The sequence below is a fragment of the Vipera berus genome (assembly GCF_964194415.1).
Source record: "Vipera berus genome assembly, chromosome: W".
NCBI lineage: Eukaryota > Metazoa > Chordata > Lepidosauria > Squamata > Viperidae > Vipera > Vipera berus.
The window spans coordinates 55,290,906-55,316,586 of NC_138210.1; the positions used below are offsets into that span (position 1 = coordinate 55,290,906).

Genomic DNA, 25,681 nt, shown 5'->3' on the forward strand with positions numbered 1-25,681 from the left:
ATGTTGCAATATTACAATCTCATCTTTTTCCCCCCTTATTCAGCACAATACTACCCCAGCCCCTCTATTTCAGTGATCCCCAGTGGCCTGGTTGAGCTAGGAAAAGAAGTCACCATCCAGTGCAAACAGGAAGATCACCGAGTTGTACAATTTAACTTCTTCAAAAAAGGGGCTTTAGGACTACTAGAAACCCAATCTGTGCGGAACCAAGAGGCTAGACTCCTTATTTTCAATGCCCAAGAATCAAACGGAGGGATCTATTTTTGTGACTATCGATTCTACTACCAAACTTACAACAGATACTCAAAGTTCAGTAATAAAATATTTATCAATATAACAGGTAAGAAGTGGATTCCTATTCTTCATAACTGTTTCACAAAAGAGAGTTCAGTGTTTTGCATTTTCTGTACTTAGAATACAAATAATCTACAACAACAACAATAATAATAATGATGATGATGATGATGATGATGATGATGATGATGATGATGATGATGGAAGGGATCTTGGTGGTCATCTAGTCCAACCCCCTGCTCAGGCAAGAAACCCTATACCATTTCAGATAAATGGCTGGCCATATAGCACTTGAATTTTCTTTTTCCTCCATCTCTTCATGCATCTGCAATTCAGTTAATGTTTTATTATTCACTTGAACATCTAAGAATATACAAATGTAATAATCGTAGTGTGATCTTCCCCTGTGTTGTATGGCAACAGTTCATGCTGTAGAATGAAGGCCCTCGAGTAAGTTTGTGACTCCTGATGACTGCTTAGACTAGTTCCTGCAATTTTTGTGACAAGATTTTTAGAAGTGATTTACCATTGCCTTCTTCCTGGGGTTGAGAGTGAGTGATTGGCCCAAGATCCCCTGTTAGTTTTATGCCCAAGGAGGGACTAAGACACACAGTCTCCCGGTGACTGGCCCAAGATCTCCTTTTGGTTTCATGCTGAAGGAGGGACTAGAATTCCCAGGTTCCTTGTGATTGGCCTAAAATACCCTTTTGGTTTCACACCTGAGGGACTAGAACTCATAGTCTCCTGGTGATTGGCCCAAGATACCCTGTTGGTTTCATGCCTAATGAGGGACTAGAATTCCTAGGCTCCTTGTGATTGGCCCAAGATACCCTGCTGGTTTTAGGCCCAAGGAGGGACTAGAACTCACAGGCTCCCGGCGATTGGCCCAAGATACATTGCATGCATGCATGAATGAATGCTGAAAAGATGTGGATTGCATAATTGAGAAACCATTATGAAAGAAATAGGTGGTTTGGTCATATAGAGAGAATGAACATAAGGCAAAACAAAGCTTAGAAAGAGCGAGTGGGTTGAGTGAAAGTCTGAGAAATTATGTCTAGCTGGAGTTGATGAGTTTGTTATGGAATGCTTAGGTTAAAGATAAAATTTCAGAGGAAATCCAAAATTATTTTCAGGTTAACAATGAACTTGAAGCCTTTTCTAAATTCAGGAAAGCTGTTTGTTTTGTGTTCCTTATTTCTCTGCTTTTATTTTCCTATCCAGCAAATTCCTCCCCGGCTATATGAGTCTTACTAGTGATTTTTGCAGAATGGACGCGGTGGCTCAGTGGGTTAGGACACTGAGCTTGTCGATCAGAAGGTCGGCAGTTTGGCGGGTCAAATCCCGAATGCCGCGTAACAGAGTGAGCGCCTGTTACTCGTCCCAGCTTCTGCCAACCTAGCAGTTCAAAAGCACGTAAAAATGCAAATAGAAAAATAGGGACCGCTACAGTGGGAAGGTAACAGCATTCCGTGCGCCTTTGGCGTCTAGTCATGCCGGCCACATGACCACGGAGACGTCCTCAGACAAGCGCTGGCTCTTCGGCTTTGAAACGGAGATGAGCACCAGCCCCTAGAGTTGGAAATGTCTAGCACGCATGTGCGGGGGAACCTTTACCTTTACTAGTGATTTTGCATAAATCTAAAAGAGGGGGAAATTGTAGGTCCTTGCCATTTTTAAGGCTTGTCGTTTGGTGCTTCTAATGGTTTTGCTCTTTATCTGATGTTTTCTTGCCTTCAGATCCCACGGTCCACGAGCCTTCCATTTACCTGGAACCCAAGGGACAGCAAAGGCTTGGTACAAATGTCCAGATCTACTTCCAGGGGCCAGAAGACGACCTGAACTATTCCCTCTATAAGTCAACAGTCTTCGTAACGTCCCAAAGGACAAAACCAAACAGTTCCTTGGCTGAGTTTTCCATCTCAGGAGTCAGATTGGAAGACATTGGGAACTACAGTTGTTGCTATCAGCTTAAAAAAAATCCCTTTATGTATTCAAAGTTAAGTGATCCTCTGCAGCTGCAAGTAAGAGGTAAGGAATTTGCTCTCCCCACAGTCCCGGCTATCTGCCAAACCCCAATTCCCTGAATAAGAGCCATGAGTAAAATTGGGGACCATTTATCCTGAACCATTTGAGGCAACCAGAGGATGAGATGCTGTAATGAGCAAAGTTAAAAAGAAAGAAAGAAGAAAGAAAGAAAGAAAGAAAGAAAGAAAGAAAGAAAGAAAGAAAGAAAGAAAGAAAGAAAGAAAGAAAGAAAGAAAGAAAGAAAAATGAGAATGAGAAAAAATTGCCACCGATGTCATTTGTCATAGGTCTGAAAAGCAGCCTGTGTAGAGTCGAAAGAAAAAGGGCTGGGGCTGGTCTGATGCAACACCAGTGTAATATGTGCATGTGTCCATCACTTCTACTACGGGAAGACTAGTATGAAGACTAGTCTGCTAAGTGTCTATGGAGATTCTCAGTCATCCAGCAACAGGTAGATGTGACTGGCAAGAGTTATCTGAGGGATCAAGTTATCCCTCAGATAACTTGATCCCAAGCCATGAAGGGCTTTAAGGGAGACAACCAACACTTTGAATTGCACCCGGAAGCAAATCGGCAATCAATGCAGCTCCCACAGGAGAGGTAATAATACATGTGCACACCGAGGTCTGCACAAAACCATGTGGGACGCTGCATTTTGCACCAACTGGAGCTTCCAGATGCTTTTCAAGGGCAGCCCCATGTGCAGCGTGTTGCAATAGTCAAGACGGGAGGTGACTAGGGCATGACTGACCGTGAGTAGGGATTGTTGGTCCAGGAAAGGTTGTAATATCACAGAGTCATAAATAGTGAGTTTATATGTTCGTGCGTGCGTGCCTGTACACCTTCACAGCCCTATTGGTTCAGCCCTCCACAACAGTCCTAGCTTCTCGCATGGCCCTCTGGGAAAATTAATTGCCCACTCCTCCTCCAGCCTTAACCCTACTTTGATTGTCTGATAGAAGAGGATGCAGTGAGCATTTATAGCTTTATTTTAACATCTTGCTTTTACAGATGCCATTCTTCTCTATAAGCTAAATTGTATAGCATATCACTTTGAAGACACAGAATGTAATATAAGGCATATTTGGTCACCTGGATAGAATAACTGAGTGGGAAAGAAAGAAATTGGCTTTCTTATCAATGTTTGGGGGAAAATATGTATGTGAGAATGGAGAAGAGGATCCTTTCATTGCCAAAAGACTGAAAAGGGAGGGATGTTATTTGTGGTTGAATGAAACTGGAGATACTGATCTACAAGGGTGTCTGAGGTTCCACTGAATCTTTCCCCCTCCTAGATCCCAGCCTGACCAAGCCTTCCATCCAGATTATAAATGCAGAACAAGATGCCCTGGAAGCAAACATCTCCATACGGTGTGAGGGGACAGAACCAGATCTGATTTTTGCTCTTCTGAAATCAAGGCAGCAGATAGATTACAAGGCTGCAGAGCTGGGGGGAAAGGCGGTGAATTTTTCTGTTCACTGGATGAAGTCGGAAGAGGCACAAAATTATACCTGCCAGTACCACCACAAAAGCAGCCCCTTTGTCTGGTCAGTGCCAAGTGACCCACTGGAGACGCCTTGGAAAGGTAGGATGTCAACATAGCATCTTTCATTTTCCCCCATTTGCCCTGTCAGTGAATCAGAGAAAGACTGGATTTCTGGAAGACCTTGAACAGATCTCTTAGCAATGGATATCGGACACACTGTCTACACAACGTGGAGGTCACACACATCTGAACATGAGCAGGAGTGGGTGGGCCTGGGTCTAGCTTGGGAGTTTTAAAATGTTTTGTGGGTACCATCAAGTAAAGGTCGAGAGACAGAAATATTGACATATAGGCTGACAGCTAGACTTTCCACTTTTTTAGTAGGCTAATGGAATTTAAATTAATAAACATAAGAGACTGAAAAAGAGCTAGAAACGCAGATGAGAGAGTAGACCAGGGGTAGGCAACCTCGGCTCTTTTATGACTCATGGACTTCAACTCCCAGAATTCCTGAGTCAGCTGACTCAGGAATTCTGGGAGTTGAAGTCCATGAGTCATAAAAGAGCCGAGGTTGCCTACCCCTGGAGTAGACAAAGACCAGAGGCTTATCTGCATTGCTGAGTTATTCCATCACCAGATTATAACAGATCATAAAAATTGTACGTATGATAGGCTATTAATGAAATAGTGAGCCGCTTGCAATGATTGCTTGGGTGAACCTAAAATGAGAAGGTTTAGTTAATGATCATAATAATAATTATGGTGTTGGTGGTGGTGGTAGTGTTGGAGGAGGAGGAGGAGTCATCACTTGACAGCACCTGCTCAAATTATTTTACCAATGACAAGAAAATGCTTTCAAGAAAATGTGGTAGAGGTGGAGGTGTGAATTCCCTTTTGCAGGGAGGGCGAAGGAGAAGGGATTTGGTCACAGTAGGACCTGCAGTAGCTTTAGATGCAGGCTCTACCTGACCCCTGAAGTTGATCACATGACCAGCTTCAGATGGACCTCCAGTCATGAAAGAGTGCCAAGAGCAGAAAAAGTCTATCTAGTTGAAAAATAATGCAGAAAGAAACATACAAGAGCCTTGGTGGAGCAGTGGGCTAATGCCTCCTTAAGTAACACCAGCTGCCTGCAATTAGTGCAGGTTCGCATCCCACCAGGCTCAAGGTTGACTCAGCCTTCCATCCTTCCGAGGTAGATAAAATGAGGACCCAGATTGTTGGGGGCAATTAAGCTGACTTTGTAATAATGCCGCTTGGGGTGTGTGTGAAAGCCCTAATAAGCAGGCATATACATAGAATGAAGGCTACTGCTAAGCTTGTAAGCCGCCCTGAGTCTTCGGAGAAGGGCGGGATATAAATGGAATTAAAATAAATTAAAAAAAATAAATGGAATCCTCGGAGCCCTTCTCTGAGGCTGGTTGTTTAGATGTCACATTACCCAACTTCAACTCAACCATACGATGAGATTAATTACTGGGTGCATAAAATCTACACCTATTCACTGGCTACCAGTTCTTAGTCACATACTTCCCCCGCACTTACGACGACAAGAAGCTCTCATTTGGGAGTATAGTAAGATCCTACTAAACTCCTCTCTACCCATTCATGCCTATACCTCTGATCTCTTAAGATGTCGATTAAAGTCAAGAAATCCACCACTCCTCAAAGCGCTTAAGCTGCTGGCCGAACATCAGAGCACTATACAAAAGTGGATGGAAGCATGGAGTAGCTATACCTCCCAAGATATTTCTGAGCATATTAATCCTAATAGTATACCTCCAGGATTTAATCTACCCCGACAGATATGGGTGACATACAATAGAATTAGAACGACTCGTGGGGTGTGTGCCAATTCTCTGTATAAATGGGGAAAGACACCTTCAGAACAATGTGATTGCGGGGCTCCCTGACAGACTATCCAACATATAGTGAGGGAATGCACTAATAGAAGATACCCAGGAGATTTTAAGGACTTCCTCTGCGTAACAACGGCAGCTACTGACTGGATCTCCAAACTCAACATTAAACTCTGAAATGTTATTTCTGTTTTCCTCTTAGGTTTTATAATTGCTTCTTTTTTAAAAAAAATGTTTTAACTGTTCTAACTTGTAAATATGAAGTGCTTTTAATTCTGTGTGTGACCAGCCATATGCTAAATAAATAACCCAACTTCTATAGGTAACATCATCAGTGTGAGTGAGTGTAATGATTGCTTCAGTAGCTTGCCCTGCCTATTTTGGTGGGTGTGTGGTTTTCTTGTTAATAGTTTTTTTTATTAGGGTATTGTTTTCTGCTTTGCTTGATTGTTTGTCTGGGGTTAATCCCTGCTTATCTCAGTGTTGGCTGATGGAAATGATGTGTTCTGGAATAGAATAGAATAGAATAGAATAGAATAGAATAGAATAGAATAGAATAGAAGAGAAGAGAAGAGAAGAGAAGAGAAGAGAAGAGAAGAGAAGAGAAGAGAAGAGAAGAGAAGAGAATTCATAATCCTTATCTTGAATCAAACAACCAAGCTCAGAGAGCACCTAGGACTCCACAATTCAACCCCACATCAAGAAAAACACAGCTGTGCAACTTGCATAAATTGTTAAAAGTTGCATTGTTTGTAAAGTAGAATAAAATGGATTTCAAAACCAACAGGCCGTTCTAGTATTCTTCCCAGTAGATGATTGATGGTAATGAGCTGATGAGTGGAGGAGAAGTTCAAATGTTATTTTGTTGCAGTGGTTAAGATGGTGGATTAGAAGCTAAACTGGTTATGAGTTCTAGTTCTTTAGCTACAGAAGCCAACTAGGTAACTTTGGGCCAGTCCATCTGTCTTAACCCAACCCACTTCTTGGGATTGTTCTTATGGGAAAATGGGAAGAAGGAGCAATGTGTATGTTATGTACTGGGCTCTTGTGATACACCATGTGGGTTGCTGGAGCAGCTAATGGCTCTCCAGCAACCCAGACTACCAGTCTCCTGTGCTGCAATTGGTTATCCCCAGGCGGCAATGGTTGATTCAAACCGATTGGCTGCCACCTAGGGGCTAGACTATATATTGCAGCTGGTTGCAGCCTCTAGCCTCAGTACAGTTCCAGCATAGAATAAACAATGAGTTATCCTGTACTCAGCTTCGCGTCGTCATTCTGGCACCAAAGAACCCGTTATTTAACAGTGTACTCTGCCTTGAATTGTACAAAATAAAAGCAGGATATAAATAAACTGAATAAACTGGAAAAGGCCACCATTGTTTTCCTCGCTATTTGCCTGGAATCTTTAAGGGGCTGTTAAGAAGTTGAGAAGATGAACAAATGGGTGGACTGGACTGGTGAAAAGATCACAATAGGTAGTCATTCATTGACAACTATGCATTTCTTAGATAGCATTATTAGCCTTCTAATCAAGATGTCTGTGGCTTTACAGCTGCATCCTTAATAACTCTATGGACAAGTATTGCTGTATTCCTTTTCCTTCTGGCTGTCCTCCTGCTGGTACTAATCCTCATTTTATACAGAAAAAGAAGAAAAGGTAAGCAATATGGGTTGGTAGAGGAGAATATTTGTAGCCAGGGCTTTTTTTCTCATAGAACGTTCAGAACGGAGTTCCGGCACCTTTTTTGGATGGAACATTGTAGGGTAGGCAAGGCGGGTTGTATGACATGTGTGAGTTCTGGCACCTTTTTCTTTTACAAAAAAAGCACTGTTTGTAGCTCAGGTTTGAAATGAGCTTGGTAAGGCCACACTTGGAATACTGAATCCAGTTTCGGTCGCCACGATGTAAAAAAGATGTCGAGACTCTAGAAAGAGTACAGAGAAGAGCAACAAAGATGATCAGGGAACTGGAGGCTAAAATATATAAGGAACGGCTGCTGGAATTGGGTATGTGTAGTTTAACGAAGAGAAGGGTGAGGGGTGACATGATAGCAGTGTTCCAATATCTCAGGGGCTGCCACAAAGAAGAGGGAGCCAAGCTATTCTCCAAAGCACCTGAAAGCAGGACAAGAAGCAACGGATGGAAACTAATGAAGGAGAGAAGCAACCTAGAACTAAGGAGAAACTTCCTGACAGTTAGAACAACTAACCAGTGGAACAACCTGCCTCCAGAAGCTGTGAATGCCCCAACACTGGAGGTTTTTAAGAAGAGACTGGACAGGCATTTGTCCGAAATGGTATAGGGTTTCCTGTCTGAGCAGGGGGTTGGACTAGATGACCTCCAAGGTCCATTATTATTATTATTATTATTAGTAGTAGTAGTAGTAGTAGTAGTAGTAGTAGTAGTAGTAGTAGTATTCAATCCAGAGCCTTAAATCAGAAAATAATCATGTTCAAACTGTCATGTTTGGAACATATTATGCAAAAAAACAACTTTACTGAGAAGTCCTGGGAAAAGTGGAAGAAAAGAGAAAATGATCTCTATCAGCACTTTGGATGAACTGCAACAGTGATGGTGCACCATAGGGGGGGCGGATCTGAAGGGTCAAGTTAGGGACAGATCCTGGAAAAGGTCTATTAATGTGCTGACTAAGAGTTGATGGCATTTAATCAATCACAGGGCCAAAAATGGCTACTGAAAGACATACTTAATTTCCAAATCTGCTTCTCCAACACATCACCAAATAATGGTTTTCAATATCCAAGTCACCTCAAGGTACATGACTAATCTGCAAAAGTTCTAATGAGCTCAACCCTGGAAGTTTTTTTGTTTTTTTTTTAAATGATGTTTCCAAACATTCATTATTTTGGGGGGTAAAATTCTGCCTAGTGATGAGAATGTGCAATTAAATTTGCTAACGCAGAACAAAGCGTGTGGCCACTTCTGCTTTCTACACTTTCTCCTTTGTAAGATGAAATCATAATGAGTTCCTGTATAACTCCAGATTATATAATTAGGATGATAACTGGAAGAAACCATGTGATCAAGACTTCTGCATATAGCATTTTGAGAAAATTAGCCATCAATAAGGCTCTTGAAAGAAATTGTGTGTGTGTGTGTGTGTGTGTGTGTATAATTACACATATACACACACACTCACACACAGAGAGAGAGAGACATATACATACATACATGCATATATACACCAGCATCCCAACTACCACACCAAACAGGCTCTCAATGAACATTGAATGAATATCGTTGATTCATAATATTTTAAATTGTTGTCTACTTTGAATAGCCAAGCCAGCCTTAGGTTTCTATTGGAAGAACATGAAGACAAGTGACAAAACGTGTGACATGATATCATTTGGTATATGGGGACACCAAAGAACATAAGAGTGTCTGGGCTGAGAGGGAGTAACTGGCCCAAGGTCACCCAACTGGCTTTCATGGTCAGATGGGACTTGAACTCAGAGTCTCTTGCTTTCTAGTCCAGTGCCTTAACCACTAGACCTAACTGGCTGTTGGTTAAGTATGGATACCCCAGGATTAGTTAGCTGTTCAGGAGAGCCCGCACTTAACATTTTTAGAGCATACTTAAAGGCTTCTGTTGAAACATTAACAGAAACACTGCATTCTCAATTTCTTTCTTTTCTCCTCTGCAGTTCTTAAACTCTCCCATACAGGAAACCCCTGATGAAGTTTTTTATGCTGCAATAAACCACAATACATTGAAAATCAGACCAACAAGCCTTTATGATACAGACCCCGAATCCTGTGCCTATGCAACAGTATCCAAAGGAAGCATTAAGGAGACCCAATAAGGAAGCCTATTCAGAAGTGAAGGTCATTCTGAGATGTTGGCATACCCAGCTATACTACGGATACCCATGTTCAGATCATCTTGGGTATTCACATCCCTCTTCCTCTTTCACAGTTTTAATTGTTCAATCTCAGAGGTATGCTGGGTTCAGCCGAGCACATATCCTGCCCATAAATGTCTTCACAAGCAGATTATTATAATAACCAATGCTGCAAACTGAATCCTGGCATCCCGTAACTCAAGTCCAATTTTTTTCCCCCAAGACTTGTGATGGGCCAACAGCAAAAAGAATCAGACAGGGAGATGTTAAGAGACTCGCTATGGAATTACGAGTATCAAAACTCTATAACTGTAATCACGGCTGGAAGTGAATATCTAAGGAAAAACTCTGAAGTTCGGATTAGTAAAACAATATATTTTCAAAAAGGACACTACAGAAATATTTTTGCTTTTAAACATGAACTCTATCTAGAGGCAACTGTATCAAAACCATTGGATCTTGCTTCCTTTTTTCTGACTTTTCTATGCAGCCATGAGGAATTTTATGTCTTGTGAAAGCAAGTTAACCTGCACCTATGGTAGATATAGGGACGCAGTGGCTCAGTGGGTTAGGACGCTGAGCTTGTCGATCAGAAAGTTGGCAGTTTGGCAGGTCGAATCCCGAGTGCCGCGTAACAGAGTGAGCGCCTGTTACTCGTCCCAGCTTCTGCCAACCTAGCAGTTCAAAAGCACGTAAAAATGCAAGTAGAAAAATAGGGACCACTACGGTGGGAAGGTAACAGCGTTCCATGTACCTTTGGCGTCTAGTCATGCCGGCCACATGACCACGGAGACGTCCTCGGACAAGCGCTGGCTCTTCGGCTTTGAAACAGAGATGAGCACCGTCCCCTAGAGTCAGAAACGACTAGCACGCATGTGTGGGGGAACCTTTACCTTTACCTATGGTAGATATTGTTTACACCCCAACAACCAACCTCATTATGATGGTGAAAATCCCCTTTTGCAACAGATCCTCCGTTGCCAGTCACAATGATTCTAGAATGGACATGGATAAGGCTGATTTGAATATTCTTACTATAATTAAAAAGGTGAGGAGGTTGTAAAAAATTCCATGAACGTTTTCATATTCAGGAAAACATGTTCTGGAAATAATACCAACAATACCAAAACCCAGCCTTTGCAGTGGCTATATGACGTTGTGATCGTATTAAGATATATTGTTCTGACTCTTGTGAGTACAATTGTGTCCTCACCTGTGCAATTTGTGACAGGTTAACAAAAAGAGGGTGGACAGATAAATAATTTGAGACTGCTAATAGGTTGTTTTCGCTCCAAAAGTACAGCCAACTTTCTCATCTCAGGGGTTTCATCCAGTAAACCGATCAAATCTGGTACAGCAATGTGAACACGCCTTTGAAAAATAAAGTGAAAGGAAGTTGACCCACCATGGGATTGTAGCAGGACCATGGCAACTTGTAGAGGAATATTTTAGTAATGTGGAAGAGAGGAGGACAGCGCTGTGTCCCCCTCTCTTAATGATAAGACAAATTCAGGGTCACAGGGACAGAAGACACAACTGAGGTTTTTAAACTATACTGAGGGGGGGGCGGGAAACAGGAGTAATTTGAGGTTCCTTCTGTTGGCTTTGTTGAAGTACTGTATGTGTTCCTGAGAATGGGAATCCAAATCTGAGCAAGGATTAGTGACGCAGGTTTTGTGACTAACAAGCATATATCTACAGGAAATACGGGTAGGATAGACAAAGCCTTTACCTAGCTAACTACACCCAACCAGATGAAAGTTAGAGCATGGGTTCTGTGGATGTGGGAAGAAGAGCAGAAGAAAGGGGCCCAAGATTTGCAATTTCTAGACAAAGATCAGGTAGACAAAGAGTACAATTCAGAATAAATCCTGAATTCTCTAACACAGACATGTCAAACACAAGGCCCGGGGGCCAGATCTGGCCCGCGAAGTGGTTTCATGTGGCCCGCGAAGCCATCCTGGAAACAGTGAGGGAACGGCCCCCACTGCCTTGGCCCTGGCCCAGAGACCCTCCTTCTGCCAGAGACCCTCAGATCTGTCCCACTCCTGCCCAGGTCCCCATAGGCACCCTTGATGCGAATGATGTAGAGCTGGCCATGCCCACCCAGTAGGCCATACGCACTCTAGCCACGCCCACCCAGTAGGCCACACCCACCCTGGCCACACACACACCCACCCCCAAGGGCAACCGCAATGCTGATGTGGCCCTCAATGAAATTGAGTTTGACACCCCTGCTCTAACACATTCATAAAAAAACATCCTCCATGTGGTAAGTCAGACAGTACCTTTGGATTTACACCACCAACACATGGTTGATACATGCTCCTCAGAAGAACCTCCATTGGCAGTTTGTCTTTAAAGTTGCAAGAAGTATTTCATGAAACCCCCACTTGAAGTCAACTTCATAGTTCTTATCTGGCTTTTCAATCCAGATCTCAAAGGAGCAGTTGGAGAGCAAGTAAATTGTCTTACTGGGATCTTGTCAGCTGGCCCAGTCAATGCCAACTTTTGAACTCTTAAATCCTACAAAACTTGCTTCCTGAACCTAGATTTGGAATTCTTCCTTTTTATTTCTAGTTTTCTTTTTACTAAAAAGGGGTTAAATCAAATTAAATGGGTACAAGGGTCTACTAGACTATTAATGTTGCAGTAGATTAAAAAGGTAAAGGTAAAGGTTCCCCCGCACATGCGTGCTAGTCGTTTCCGACTCTAGGGGCCGGTGCTCATCTCCGTTTCAAAGCCGAAGAGCCAGCGCTTGTCCGAGGACGTCTCCGTGGTCATGTGGCCGGCATGACTAGACGCCAAAGGCGCACGGAACGCTGTTACCTTCCCACCATAGTGGTCCCTATTTTTCTACTTGCATTTTTACGTGCTTTCGAACTGCTAGGTGGGCAGAAGCTGGGACGAGTAACAGGCGCTCAGGCGCTGCAGTAGATTACTTAGTATGTAAAGCAATGTTTCTCAACCATGGTGACAATAAGATGTATGGACTTCATGTCCCAGAATTCCCCAGGCAGCATGGTTAGGGAATTCTGGGAGTTGAATTCCATACATCTTAATGTTGCCAAGGTTGAGAAACAGTGCCATAAAATAAAGGTCCTTTTCAGTTGGAGTCCACAGCCTTCAGCCCTGGACCTCCTCCTCCTGGCCTTTCATCCAGATACTGACTAGATTGGCTTTTGCTTAGCTTTTTGAACTTGACAAATTCACTAGCATCAGCTGTTGTGACATGTCTGACTCACTCACAGCCCGGCCGACGCTTTGGTGGATGCCTGGGAAAGGGCTGCTACTAAGGCGCTTGACTGTGTTGTACCCTTGTGACCCCTGTCCCGGCGCATATCCCGCTGGGCCCCATGGTTTTCTGTGGAGCTACAGGAGATGAAGCATCGGAGACGGGGTCTAGAGAGCTGTTGGAGATCCAACCGGTCTGAATCTGACTGATTGCGACTAAGATCCTTTATAAGGTCTTATCTCGCGGCGATGAGGACGGCGAAGTCTAATTACTTCGCTGCCCTCATCGTGTCCACAGATAATTGCCCGGGCACCCTGTTTAGGGTGACTCGCTCCCTCCTTAATCAGGAGGCGAGGGAGGAGCCCTTACAGGGGCGGGCCGAGGAGTTTAGTCATCATCTAGCAGACAAAATCGCTCAGATTCGGGCCGGTTTGGACTCTGACTGGGCAGAGTCTGACGTGGAGGAAGCGAGCGGTCTTGAGAGTGTTATCTGGACTGAGTTCGATCCTGTGACCCCCGATGAGGTGGACAGGATTATGAGGAGGCTGAGCTCTACCACCTGTTTATTGGACCCATGCCCCTCCTGGCTGGTTTATTCAGCTCGGGAGGAGACACGAGGCTGGTTCCAGGCAGTAATATCTGCTTCTTTGAGGGAGGGTGTTTTCCCTGCCGCCTTGAAGGAGGCGGTGGTGAGACCCCTTCTCAAGAAGACTGCCCTGGATCCAGCGATTTTGAATAACTATCGTCCAGTCTCCAACCTTCGCTTTTTGGGTTGTTGAGAGTGTGGTGGTGCATCAGCTCCCTCTGTTCCTGGAGGAAACCGATTATCTTGACCCGTACCAATCGGGCTTCAGGCCCGGGTACAGCATGGAGACAGCATTGGTTGCGCTGGTGAATGATCTCTGCCGGGCTCGGGACAGGGGTTGTTCCTCTGTCCTAGTCCTATTAGACCTCTCAGCAGCTTTTGATACCATCGACCATGGTATCCTACTGCGGCGTCTCAGGGGACTGGGAGTGGGGGGCACTGTTTTACAGTGGTTCTCCTTCTACCTCCTGGACCGTTCGCAGTCGGTGTTGATGGGAGGGCAGAGATCCGCCCCGAGGCCTCTCATTTGTGGAGTTCCTCAGGGGTCGGTCCTCTCTCCCCTCCTGTTCAACATCTATATGAAGCCGCTGGGTGAGATCATTCGTGGTTTCGGGGTGGGCTATCATCAGTACGCTGATGATACCGTGTTTTTTCTTTCCACTCGGAACCAACCCAGTGATGCCCTCGTCATGATGTCCCGTTGCCTGGAGGCGGTTTGGGTTTGGATGGGGAGAAACAGACTTTGACTCAATCCTGCCAAGACTGAGTGGCTGTGCATACCGGCATCTTGGGTGAACCATTTTTGTCCATCGTTAACGATGGGGGGTGAGGTGTTACCCCCCCGCTGATAGGGCTAGTAACTTGGGCGTCCTCCTGGATTCACGGCTCAGTTTGGAAGATCATATAGGAGCCGTGGCCAGGGGGGCTTTTGCCCAGGTTCGCCTGGTGTGCCAGTTGTGACCCTATTTGGACCGAGATGCCCTACGCACAGTCACTCATGCGCTCGTGACCTCCCGGTTAGACTACATGGGGCTGCCCTTGAGGACCACTTGGAGGCTTCAGCTGGTGCAGAATGCAGCTGCACGAGTAGTAATGGGAATTTCCTGATACTCTCATGTAACACCTCTTCTGCATTGGCTTCCAGTTCCCCTCCAGGTGAGATTCAAGGTGCTGGTGATGACCTATAAAGCCCTAAATGGCATGGGTCCAGATTATCTCAGGGAGCACCTGCTGCCAGCATCAGCCTCCCATCGTCCTGTGCGCTCCCACAGGGAGGGCCTCCTTAGGGTTCTGCCAGTTAGGGAATGCCGGCGGGTGATTCCAAGGGGGAGGGCATTCTCTGTGGGCGCACCTGCCCTATGGAATGAACTGCCGGTGGAACTTTGGACTGCCCCGGACCTTCGCTTGTTTCGCTGGGACCTGAAAACTTGGTTATTTGATCTTTCTGGCCTGGACTGAGGGGTTTTTAATTTAACTTTAAATTTTAAATTTTAATTTGTTTTAATCGTGGGCTAGTCTTAATTTAATTCTATTTTAATTGTATTTATTCGTATTGTTTAATTCGCCCTGTAAACCACCCTGAGTCCTTCGGGAATAGGGTGGTATATAAAATAAATAAATAAATAAATGTAAATCCACCAGCGTAAATTACTGAAGCAATATAAATATCCTGTGACTACTTCACTAACATGGAAATTTGGGAACTTCTGGAGCTTCTCCATTCTCAGAAATGGGGTAATGTCCACATTCATATTCGTTTCTATATTTATACTATTGGTGTTTTCTGTGATCTTGTTGAGTTTTATCTTTGGCGACCTTGAAGAGTTGATGAAATGTGGCTGATTATAATTTAATAAAGACACAACACGCTACAGAGTGAGTCCTTTATCATGATCCTGAGGAGGCCAGTACCTTAATACAAAATGAAAATCTCATTTCTCTTGTCCAGGCCAGATTTCCAAGCCTCCCGTTCAGTGAGATCTCATCCCAGGGTCATTCTGAAAAATGTCCACATCGTCTAAAACAGAGGTGGGGAATTATGGCCCCTTTATGACTTGTGGACTTCAACATCCAGAATTCCTAAGTCAGCTGTGCTGGCTCAGGAATTCTGGGAGTTGAAGTCCACAGGCCATAAAAGGGCCATAGTTCCCCACCCATGATCTAAAAGAAGAGACTTTACTTGCCTGCAGCATCCTCTGTGACAAGAAAAAAATTCCAATTAGAGAAGCAGCAATATTTCCCATTAAAACTATTTTATTTGGGCTGGGAGTAGGACATTTCTCAACTTTCAGGGCCTTGCCTCCATCTGTCTAAATGCAGTTTTGGCCAATATGTCCTTTCATCCATTATTTAATTCCAAAACTGAAAAGCTTTAATCCAGCTATCCTATTTAACCCTATTTCATGGTCTCCAACCTCATTTCTGTCTGTGGACATCATTCTACTTCCTGCTAACAACGCCTTACCTTATTTTAATGTTCCCCTGCTCCTAGCCTCAATCATGAGCTACAGTTGTGTTGTCAGAAAGACACAAAGAAGGGTGTTTATTAAACCACTTACAGTATATTATCCATATGCCAGGTGTCAGGTTATAATCAATCTGAGTGGTCTTGGATCCAAAAGGACATGAGATAAGGCTGTCTACTTAATCAGATACATTTGTGACAGCACAGATTCTAAATTTTTCTTCAAAAAAAATCACTAGCACAGTCACTTAGCAGTAAAAAGGAGGAACTGTTTGCCAACTCCTTTAAACATTTCTTTGCCGTAATTAGGAAATGAGAAGGATCTTTCTCTTTCTCTCCCAAAGGAAGTACCAACCAGTACCGAAATGAGATCTTTTGTGGACAGTAATTCAAAATCAAATGTACCAATAAGCTCTGTTTACTGCAAACATGAGAAAAGAAAAATATGGACAACTGCAAAAAACAAAATGCAAATGGGCAAAGTGAACGTCAGTGTTTATGCTTCTTTCTGCTGCTGATATAACACAATATGCCAGTGTTTCTCAACCTTGTTAACTGGAAGAAGTGTGGATTTCAGCTCTCAGAATTCCCCAGCCAGCATGGGGAATCTCATAAGGTTGAGAAACACTCAAATACTACACCAAGGGCCTATCACTTTAAGGCAGGAGGAAGTGTTGACATCTCCCTTGTTATTGCATTCAAATTTCTGCCCGTTTACTTCTGCCTTTGTCAGACTGAGTTGTCACCCTTCCATGTCTTCCTGAACTTACGTTTTCAAGATGGAAACTATTATTATTTTAACATGCAAATCCATTTTGTTAGTTTATGCTTCAGTAGGTAGAAGTATTTAGCTCATACTGTCTGGGCTGGATTGGCTGGGTATCCCTAATGTCTCTCTGCCACTAAGCTCCACAATAAGCATTCACCAAAAGCATGAGATAAATTCTTTGTTGTTGTTGTTAGTTGCGAAGTCGTGTCCGACCCATCGCGACCCTATGGACAATGTTCCTCCAGGCCTTCCTGTCCTCTACCATCTTCTGGAGTCCATTTAAGCTCACGCCTACTGCTTCAGTGACTCCATCCAGCCACCTCATTCTCTGTCGTCCCCTTCTTCTATTGCCCTCAATCTTTCCCAGCATTAGGCACTTCTCCAGTGAATCCTTCCTTCTCATTAGGTGGCCAAGGATGTATAAATAAAAATGCAAACAGAATGCAACAAAGCAAAACATAAATACGTGATAAAAAGGTTGCCGGCCAAAAGACTGAGTACATTTCATAAGAAATTACTGTGAGGTGATCTCACGATGAATCGTTAAAGGAGCTTCCAAGTAAAGGCATCACGCAGAGATGCAATCATATTAGCTTTATTCAATGATAGATCAAAGAGAAAGAAATACTTGGCATGAAAGCATTCATGCCTGCATGTGAGAGAGAAATAAAATAAAACAAAACAAGCTAGCATTACATGACTAAAACAGAAGGACTAAGAGCTAGGAGAGGAGAACTGGAACTAGAAGGAGAAATGGAGACTAGAAACTAGAACAAAAGAGCAGCCCCTCGTGCAGAGGTATTTATGGGGGGTCTTGGTCCCTCCCTGACCATAAAACTCTCTCACCAATGGGGCTGTCGGGTCCGAGACCCTTGGCTCATCAGTGGAAGCAAAGAAGCCTCTTTGCCTCCATCTGATGACCCTTTTGGGGAACTGCCAATGGCTGGCACTAATCATCTAACAATTCCCCTTCTTGCCAGCCAATGACAGGGACCAGTGAATGTATGTGAGGGGTGAGCAGGTGTCATGGACATGCATGAAAACATTCAGAAGGCCAAACACAAACGCTTACACAGAAGGTTGTGCCGGTCAATGGGAACAGGCTTGGTAAACAGATCAGCTATCTGGTCAGCTGTATTACAGTGCTCAACATGTATAAAACCCTTTTTGGTAAGCTGCCTGGCATTTTTATAGCGTATGTCTATATGACGAGATCTAGATCCTACTGCATAAGCCTCCGAGATTGCAATGGCGGCTGTGTTGTCCTCTAGAATTTGGATGGGCAGAGGGGGAGATGCCCAGATGCTTGTTATCAGCTCATTGAACCAAGTCAAATCATTGGCCGTGTCTGACAGGCTGGCATATTCAGCCTCGGCCGTGGAGCAAGAAATAAATTTTTGCTGCCTAACATGCCAATGTATTGGGCAGCCATTTAGCAATATGAGGAAACCAGAAGTGCTCCGTCTAGTTTTGGTGTCGCCAGCCCAGTCTGCGTCTGAGTAAGCGGAGAGCTGGGCCGTCTTCCCCTTCTCTGGTTCTAGCATAAGGAGAGCATCAGCTGTGCCCTTTAGGTATCTAAGCACCCTTTTATAACAGCAGTCCAGTGGAATTCCTTTGGGTGTTCCACGTGCCTGGACAATAGATTCACAGCTAAAGCTATGTCAGGTCTGCTCCAATTGCTGATGTATAGCAAGGAGCCAATCACAGATCTGTAAAGCGTGTTATCTGTGAACTCAGGACCGTCCTTATGGGTGTGGTTGTAAAAGTCGCTTTGCATTGGGCTATGCGTAGGATTAGATTCTGTCATTTTGCATTTGGCCAGTAATTCCTCTATCTTTTCTTTTTGAGATAGAGCGAACCCCCCCTTAGTGGCCAAAATATGCACACCCAAGTACTTGTCAACCCGCCCCAATGACTTCAGAGTAAACTTTTCTTCCAGGGCCTTGGCAAATTCATCACACCTTTCCTTGTCAGGCCCTACATATAATAGGTCGTCCACATAAACTAACACCCGTTCTGTGGTACCTTTGGAATTGCGTGTGAAAACACATTGATCTGCATGAGATGCTGAGAAACCAACTCGTTCTAAACTCTTTCTAAGACAGTCATACCATAATTTCCCTGACTGCTTGAGACCATATAACCCTTTGTGGAGCAACCATGTATTTCCCCCTTCTTGCTGGTAGCCAGGGGGAGCCCTCACGTAGATCTGCCGGTCCAAGTTGGCGTGGAGGTAAGCCGTCTGGATGTCGAATTGGAAGACTTCTTCTCCCAGAGCGGCTGCAGTCACGAGGGCGGCCTTGACGCTCTCTGCCCGGACGGTTGGAGAGTAAGTCTCCGAGTAGTCCTCCATGTAACGCTGAGCGAAGCCCTGGGCTACCAAACGGGCCTTATACAGGTATAGGCCATTGGCAAGTGGTTTGGCCTTGTAAACCCACCTTGTGCCAATGACTTTCCTCTCCTTTGGTGGTTGCTGGGGGGTGAAGACTTTGAGTTTCTTTAAGCTCTGCATCTCCTTCTCCATCGCGAGCTGCCATTTCTCCTGCTCTTCGATGGGCAGCTCCTGGATGTCAGAGAAGGATTTTGGGGTGACCACAACGCTGTTGACAGACGCGATGTGGCCAATGTCAATTCTCTTTGGCGGGACCCCTTTGTTGGACCGCTTTGACCTCCTTACCTTCTGCCACTCACCGCTCTTTTCTTCCGCGGGTCTCTGAGGTGTCGCTGGGGGTGAAGACGGCGTGTCTTCCTCCATGGGACTGGACGCATCTTCGTCTTGTTCCTCACTTTCGTCGGTGGCAGGGTATGTGGTCGTCTCAGGTGATGTCGTGGTCGGTGTGCCTTTGCTGGGTCGGTTGGCATATGGGCTCAGATCATTTGAGTGGATCTGAGTCCAATTGGAATCCTCTTCGAAAGAGGCAGATTGGGAAGTCACAGGCCTGCCCCCTTCTCCCAGGAAACGATAGGCCTTGGAGCCAGGAGCATAGCCCAAGAACCTTAGTCTCTGGAAAACAGATCTCCCCTTCTTCCGCAGCTGCTTGGGGATGTGCACCCATGCATAGGAACCAAAAACACGCAAATGTGCCAGATTTGGTTTCCTACCGTGAACCAGGAAATATGGGGTCTGGTTCACAACACTGCTCCAGGTGCGGTTTAAGGTGTAATTGACATAATGGACCGCCTCTCCCCAGTATGACTCTGCGACATTAGCGTCTGCAATCAGACTACGCATCATGGTTTGCAGGATTCCATTTCTTTTCTCAGCTACACCATTTTGCGAAGGGGTGAATGGTGCAGTTAGAAAATGGCGGATGCCCTTACGCCTTACCCAGTCCTGGAACTTCTGAGACATGAACTCAGCCCCGCGATCGCTCTGCAATTGTGCGATCTTGGTCTTGTACTGGGTCTCTACGAAGTTGTACAGTGACTTTATGGCGTCAAAGGCTTCAGATTTTTCTGTGAGAGTATACACGTGGCCGTATCGTGAAAAATCATCAACGGCAGTGAGAAAATACTTTTTCTTTCCTAGGGATGGTGTAAAAGGCCCAACCAAATCAACATGTACTAGTTGGTACGGGTATTGAGTCTTGCGTAATGACACCTTTGAGATAGGAGCAGCCTTCCTCTTTGTTTTCTTGCAAATGGCACAGTCCAGAAACACGTCACAGTCCTTGAGCTGGACTCCCTCAGCAAATTCTCCCATCTTTTTAACTACAGGGAAGCTTGCATGTCCTAGCCTTCTGTGCATGAGGTGGACGCACTTATTGTGAATCGGCTTCCCCATTGACACCCTCTTGGCTCTAGTTGCTTTGAGTGGTGCTGTAGGTGCCTGCTGAGATTCAGGCTCCTTGCCCACACTGCCCTTGGAAAGCCTTGGGGCAGGCTGTGGTGGCTTGGGAGAAAAATATGGTAAGCCGTTTATGATTGTAATATTTCCAATGACCCTCTGGTCCCTGGTGACATGACCTCCCCCCTTGCGAAATAAAACTTCCACTTTGTCATCGTCACACAATTTGGTAATGCTTAATAGGTTGTTGGCTATGGAGGGGGCGTGTAAAACACCTTCAACTTTCCCAAGACCAGGTACAGAAACAAACCCCTCACCAACAACTCAAGCAGTATCTCCATTTGCAACCTTGACAGATGAGTTAATTTTCTTTAACCTTTTAAAACCTTGACTCATATTAGTAATGTGAGAAGAAGCTCCAGAGTCCAGTAACCATAAGTCAGTGGAGCTATCAGACTTTGTTGTGGGGGTGAGGGAACAAGTATGCAGAAAATTTCCCTTGCCCCTGCCACACCCCCTTCCTTGCCCCTTGCCTCTTACTTGATTGGGACCACGTTTAGGGGCTTGATGTTGATGGGGGCAGTCTTTCTTGAGGTGCTCCTCAGAGCCACAGATGAAACACTTAAGTAGAGCATTAATTTGCTCTGAGTTGTGGCGCCCCTTTCTGGCTTGCTGAGTGGTGACTCTGGCGTATTCTCCGGCATCTCGTCTCCTTCTATCCTCCTCGATCAGTCTTCCTGTGAGGTAGGACAGATTTATGTTTTCCCTCTTGACCGCTTCGAGTGAAACAATGAAATTGCTCCAACTCCTGTCTAGGGAAGCAAAAATGATCGCAACCATGTTCACATCAGTTACAGGAAAGTCTATGGATATCAATTCTGACCTGAGTGCCTTTAATTTTGCAAGATGTTCAGGCATGCTGGCACCAAACCTCAGTCTGGTTGTATAAAGCTCAGTTGTAAGTCTGGTGATGGAACCAATGGTATCGCTGTTGAATAAATTGTATAGTAGCCGCCACACTTCATCAGCTCTGAGCCCCACTGGAATGCTGGAGAACAGGTTATTATCCAGAGAACTGAGCAGGGTCGAGTAAGCCTGCAAATGTCGCCACTCTTCTTGACGTCCCCATGGGGGAGGGGGTGGTTTCTGAACCATTTGTAGAGTCCCATTCTTTAAGAGATATAGCTGTATATCTTTACTCCAACTGTTATAATTTTCCCCTCCCAGTTGTAGCTTTTTAAAATCGTTTGGAAGATTTGCTGCTGGTAAATAGTCCTTTTCAGACCCACTTTCAAAAATCTCTGAAATGTCCATTGACATAAAAGGGAAAGGGAAAGGGGTTCCCACAGTGAAAGGGGTCCCTCTAGTGGTCGAGGAGGGAATCCTTTCTTGACTATTTAGTAACTCCAGATGGGCGTGCCCGGAAACCATGTGATCCGGGGGAGGGCGTTGTTCAGGATTTCTCCCTTCTTCCCATGAGGCATTGGGGGGGCGGAGCCCAGATTTGCCAGCTCGCAGTTGCTGCAATGAATCCTCCCGAGAATTGCAGCCACATGGATTTTCATCATTGCCTGGTTTGCCCTGAGGAGCCCATTGCTGGTCCTGAAGACCTGAAGAGAAGGTGGGAGGCCGCGGGGGTTGATTGTTGGGAGGCTGCAGGCTGGATTTCCCCCAGCAGTTGGGCCCTGGGGAGAGGATGGGAGGCCTTGGGGGGGGTGTGGGCACCCCCGACGTCTGCTTGGCCCCCAGGGCCGTAGTCAGGAGTTGGATGGCCGTTTTAATTGCATTTGTATTTGTATTAGTATCGGCTGGGCAGATCTCATCGCCATCATAGGACTTTAGGCTTTGTGGTGGGGAGAACTCAGGAATTTGCATGCTGCTTTGGCCGGATGCCAGGAATTGCATGCCATTTCTGCTGGATGCCAGGGACTGCTGGCTATCCAGGCTTAAAAAAGTCTTGTCTTTGTTAGACCGTGTGGGGTTAATGGGGGCCGCCATCTTGTTTCCTGTGCCAGACCATGTGGGCGGAGCCATCTTGTTTCCGCTTGCCCCAGGAAGCTGTAGCTCACAGCTGGGCGGGGGGGTTCACGCCAAAAGCCCTGGGGTCCCGGGGTCACTAAGGGTGGCGGGCGCCATATTTGGAGGCCTCGTGGCCGCTAGGGAAAGACTCACCGCGTGTTCGGAGGCTTCCTGCGCGGTTTCCTGGGCTGCCTCCCCCCTCCCCTGCATTGCAAAGATCTCTTTAAGCAGCTCTTCACGTTCCTGTGCAGTCAGCTTACTCACGCGGCGTTTGGTTTCAGCCAGGTCCGTCTCTGCAGCATCTGAGCAGTCTTGGGCAGTCTGCAAGCCTTCTATGCTCTCCTCTGTGGCGTTCAGTTGTAGAGAGACATGTGAAGGGGTCCTGGACGCTCTGCTGCGTACGGATCCTCTGACGGAATGAAGGTCATTTGTGCTTTCATCTGCAGCTGAGATTGCTTCAGGGACTGAAGTCTTGGATGTAGGCAGGGACGCCGTCTTTGATCGATGACTTCTGGTCACGATAGTAGAAGTCCTGCCATCTGTTATAAATGGATTTGAGCCGGGTCTTTCAGACATCTTGTTGGATAGATCCTGGCTGGCTTGGAAGCATTCCTTTAAACCATCCTCTGCTACCAACTTGTGAGGTGATCTCACGATGAATCGTTAAAGGAGCTTCCAAGTAAAGGCATCACGCAGAGATGCAATCATATTAGCTTTATTCAATGATAGATCAAAGAGAAAGAAATACTTGGCATGAAAGCATTCATGCCTGCATGTGAGAGAGAAATAAAATAAAACAAAACAAGCTAGCATTACATGACTAAAACAGAAGGACTAAGAGCTAGGAGAGGAGAACTGGAACTAGAAGGAGAAATGGAGACTAGAAACTAGAACAAAAGAGCAGCCCCTCGTGCAGAGGTATTTATGGGGGGTCTTGGTCCCTCCCTGACCATAAAACTCTCTCACCAATGGGGCTGTCGGGTCCGAGACCCTTGGCTCATCAGTGGAAGCAAAGAAGCCTCTTTGCTCCCATCTGATGACCTTTTTGGGGAACTGCCAATGGCTGGCACTAATCATCTAACAATTACATCAGAAGGAAGTTGCATTTTTAAAGCTTGCAACCAGGAACATTTATCCAGCGCATCCACAGACAACTTCTTTAAAATAGCTGGTTCCTAAGCAAGATTAACATCAGTATTCCCAGGTAAGATGCATAATACAGCCTCTTTAGGATATTATGAACAAATTTTTAAAATCTGTAGAAAAAATGATTGGCATTCATATTAACATAGACCAGGGGTAGGCAACCTCGGCTCTTTTATGACTCGTGGACTTCAACTCCCAGAATTCCTGAGTCAGCTATGAGTCAGCTATGAGTTGAAGTCCACAAGTCATAAAAGAGCCGAGGTTGCCTACTGTTAGAATATGTTGTTGAAAAAATGGTTTGTTTAACAGAGTATTATTAATACACAGTGGAAGTTGTACTGGGACTTTTAGGCAAACAGTAATGCACTAACACGAGTTTTATAACTTATTTTTACTCAGACAACAAAAAGAAACACAGTAAGAAATAGTCCAAGTATCAATCCAGTATCATGCACATAAAAGTCAGTCCATAAAAAACATAGTATCAAAATACAAAAGCTGCTTACCAATATCAAAAACAATATACACTGTAGCAAGCAGTTGATTCTTGAGAGAATAAATATCAAGTTAGCAAACAAGAGAACAAGAGGTATCCAAACACTAACATCAAACACATATACAAGAGCAACTACGTGTAACATCTAACTCTCTTTTATGTTGAATAATTACAGCCACACCCTTAGGCCTTTTAACTCCTTAAAGGTGCTTTTACTCCATTATATAATATTGTCACCCAAATCAAGTTTAATCTCTAACAATCTCCCCTTTTGGGTGGCATATTATACATATATTTTTACAATCTCAAATTACACATATCACAAACAGATTTATGCTTTATAGCACCCTGAGCTTTAGTAAACTGGTCAGCAATATTATCTTCAGTTGCACAATATTCCAGTTTAATCAAATTATCTTTAACACATTGTCTGACATTTAGATACCGTAGATCCGTATGTTTTGATCTAGTTTTCACTGCAGCATTAGTTGCTAATTTTATAGCTGCTTGATTGTCTTCATACACTTTTATTGGTTCATTACAATTTAAACCCATATCAAACAATAATTGTTTCCATACCAATAGCTCAGTACATAATAAAGATAAACAAGAAAATTCGGATTCAGTTGTTGATAAGCTTATATGCTTCTGTCTGTTAGACCTCCATCCTACTAAAGCGTTTCCCAATAATACAACCAATCCTGAAGTGGATTTCCTGGTTACAGTATCAGATGCAAAACTAGCATCTGCAAATGCTTTTAGTTCCAATTCCTTTGTTGGCTCTAGATATAGAGAATAATGTATGGTGTGCTTCAAATATCTTAAAACTCTTTTCGCACCTTGCCAACATCTGGTTGTAGGATTCTCACAATATCTAGCTAAATGATTAACTGTAAATGCTATATCAGGTCTTGACCAGTTACATAAATACATCAAGCTGCCTATTAATGATTGATATATCTTTTTATCAAAGACATTGCTGTTATCTGCTGAACTCTCAAAACCTTGAACCATAGGTGTTTTTACTGGTTTACAGTTTTCCATATTATAACGTTTCAGCAAACCATTAATTTTCTTAGCTTGAGACAATTTAAATCCTTTACTAGTCCTGACAATATCCAGCCCTAGATAATGACTAATAGCTCCTAGATCTTTTACTCTAAATTTTCTTTTTAACCCTGAAATTATTCTTTCAGTTTCTGTTTCATCTTTTGCTATAATAGCAATATCATCAGTGAATAATAATAACAATGATAATTCACTATTTTGCTGTTTTATAAATAAACAAGGATCTGCAATACTAGCTTTAAATCCCAAACTATTTAACTCTTTTACTAAACATCTATTCCACTCATAACCTGACTGTTTTAAACCATACAAACTCTTATTCAGTTTCCAACAGTACCCTACCTTACTTTCTATTCCTGATGGAACTTTCATATATATATCATGGTTTAATGTTGCATGCAAATAAGCAGTTTCAATATCTACATGTTTTATACTATAATTCTTATTTGCTGCCCAAACTAAAGCAGCCCTAAGAGTGGAAGCTCTTAACGTTGGGGAAAATACTTCATCATAATCACTATTATTCTGTGCAAATCCTTGAGCAACTAATCTTGCTTTATGTATTACCTCTCC

The 25,681-nt window shown here is 44.2% G+C and overlaps 2 protein-coding genes across 2 annotated transcripts in view; one reads left to right on the forward strand and one right to left on the reverse strand.

Annotated features, from left to right (window-relative positions):
- On the forward strand, window positions 1-9,428 carry LOC308676300 (immunoglobulin superfamily member 1-like; the record flags this gene model as incomplete). The annotated part of the gene is made up of 5 exons (XM_081342113.1): window positions 1-340; window positions 2,035-2,325; window positions 3,618-3,908; window positions 7,224-7,328; window positions 9,341-9,428. 5 exons carry the CDS (start codon window positions 1-3, stop codon window positions 9,370-9,372), a joined length of 1,059 nt encoding a protein of 352 aa, XP_081198239.1. The 3' UTR covers window positions 9,373-9,428.
- A 5,840-nt stretch (window positions 9,429-15,268) lies between these two features.
- Window positions 15,269-25,681, reverse strand: part of LOC308676224 (histone-lysine N-methyltransferase KMT5C-like) — a 58,058-nt gene continuing 47,645 nt past the window's right edge. Inside the window, exon 10 of the mRNA XM_081342027.1 lies at window positions 15,269-15,554. Within this exon, the coding sequence (XP_081198153.1) occupies window positions 15,444-15,554 (111 nt within the window). The 3' untranslated portion in view covers window positions 15,269-15,443. The remainder of the gene's footprint in view (window positions 15,555-25,681) is intronic.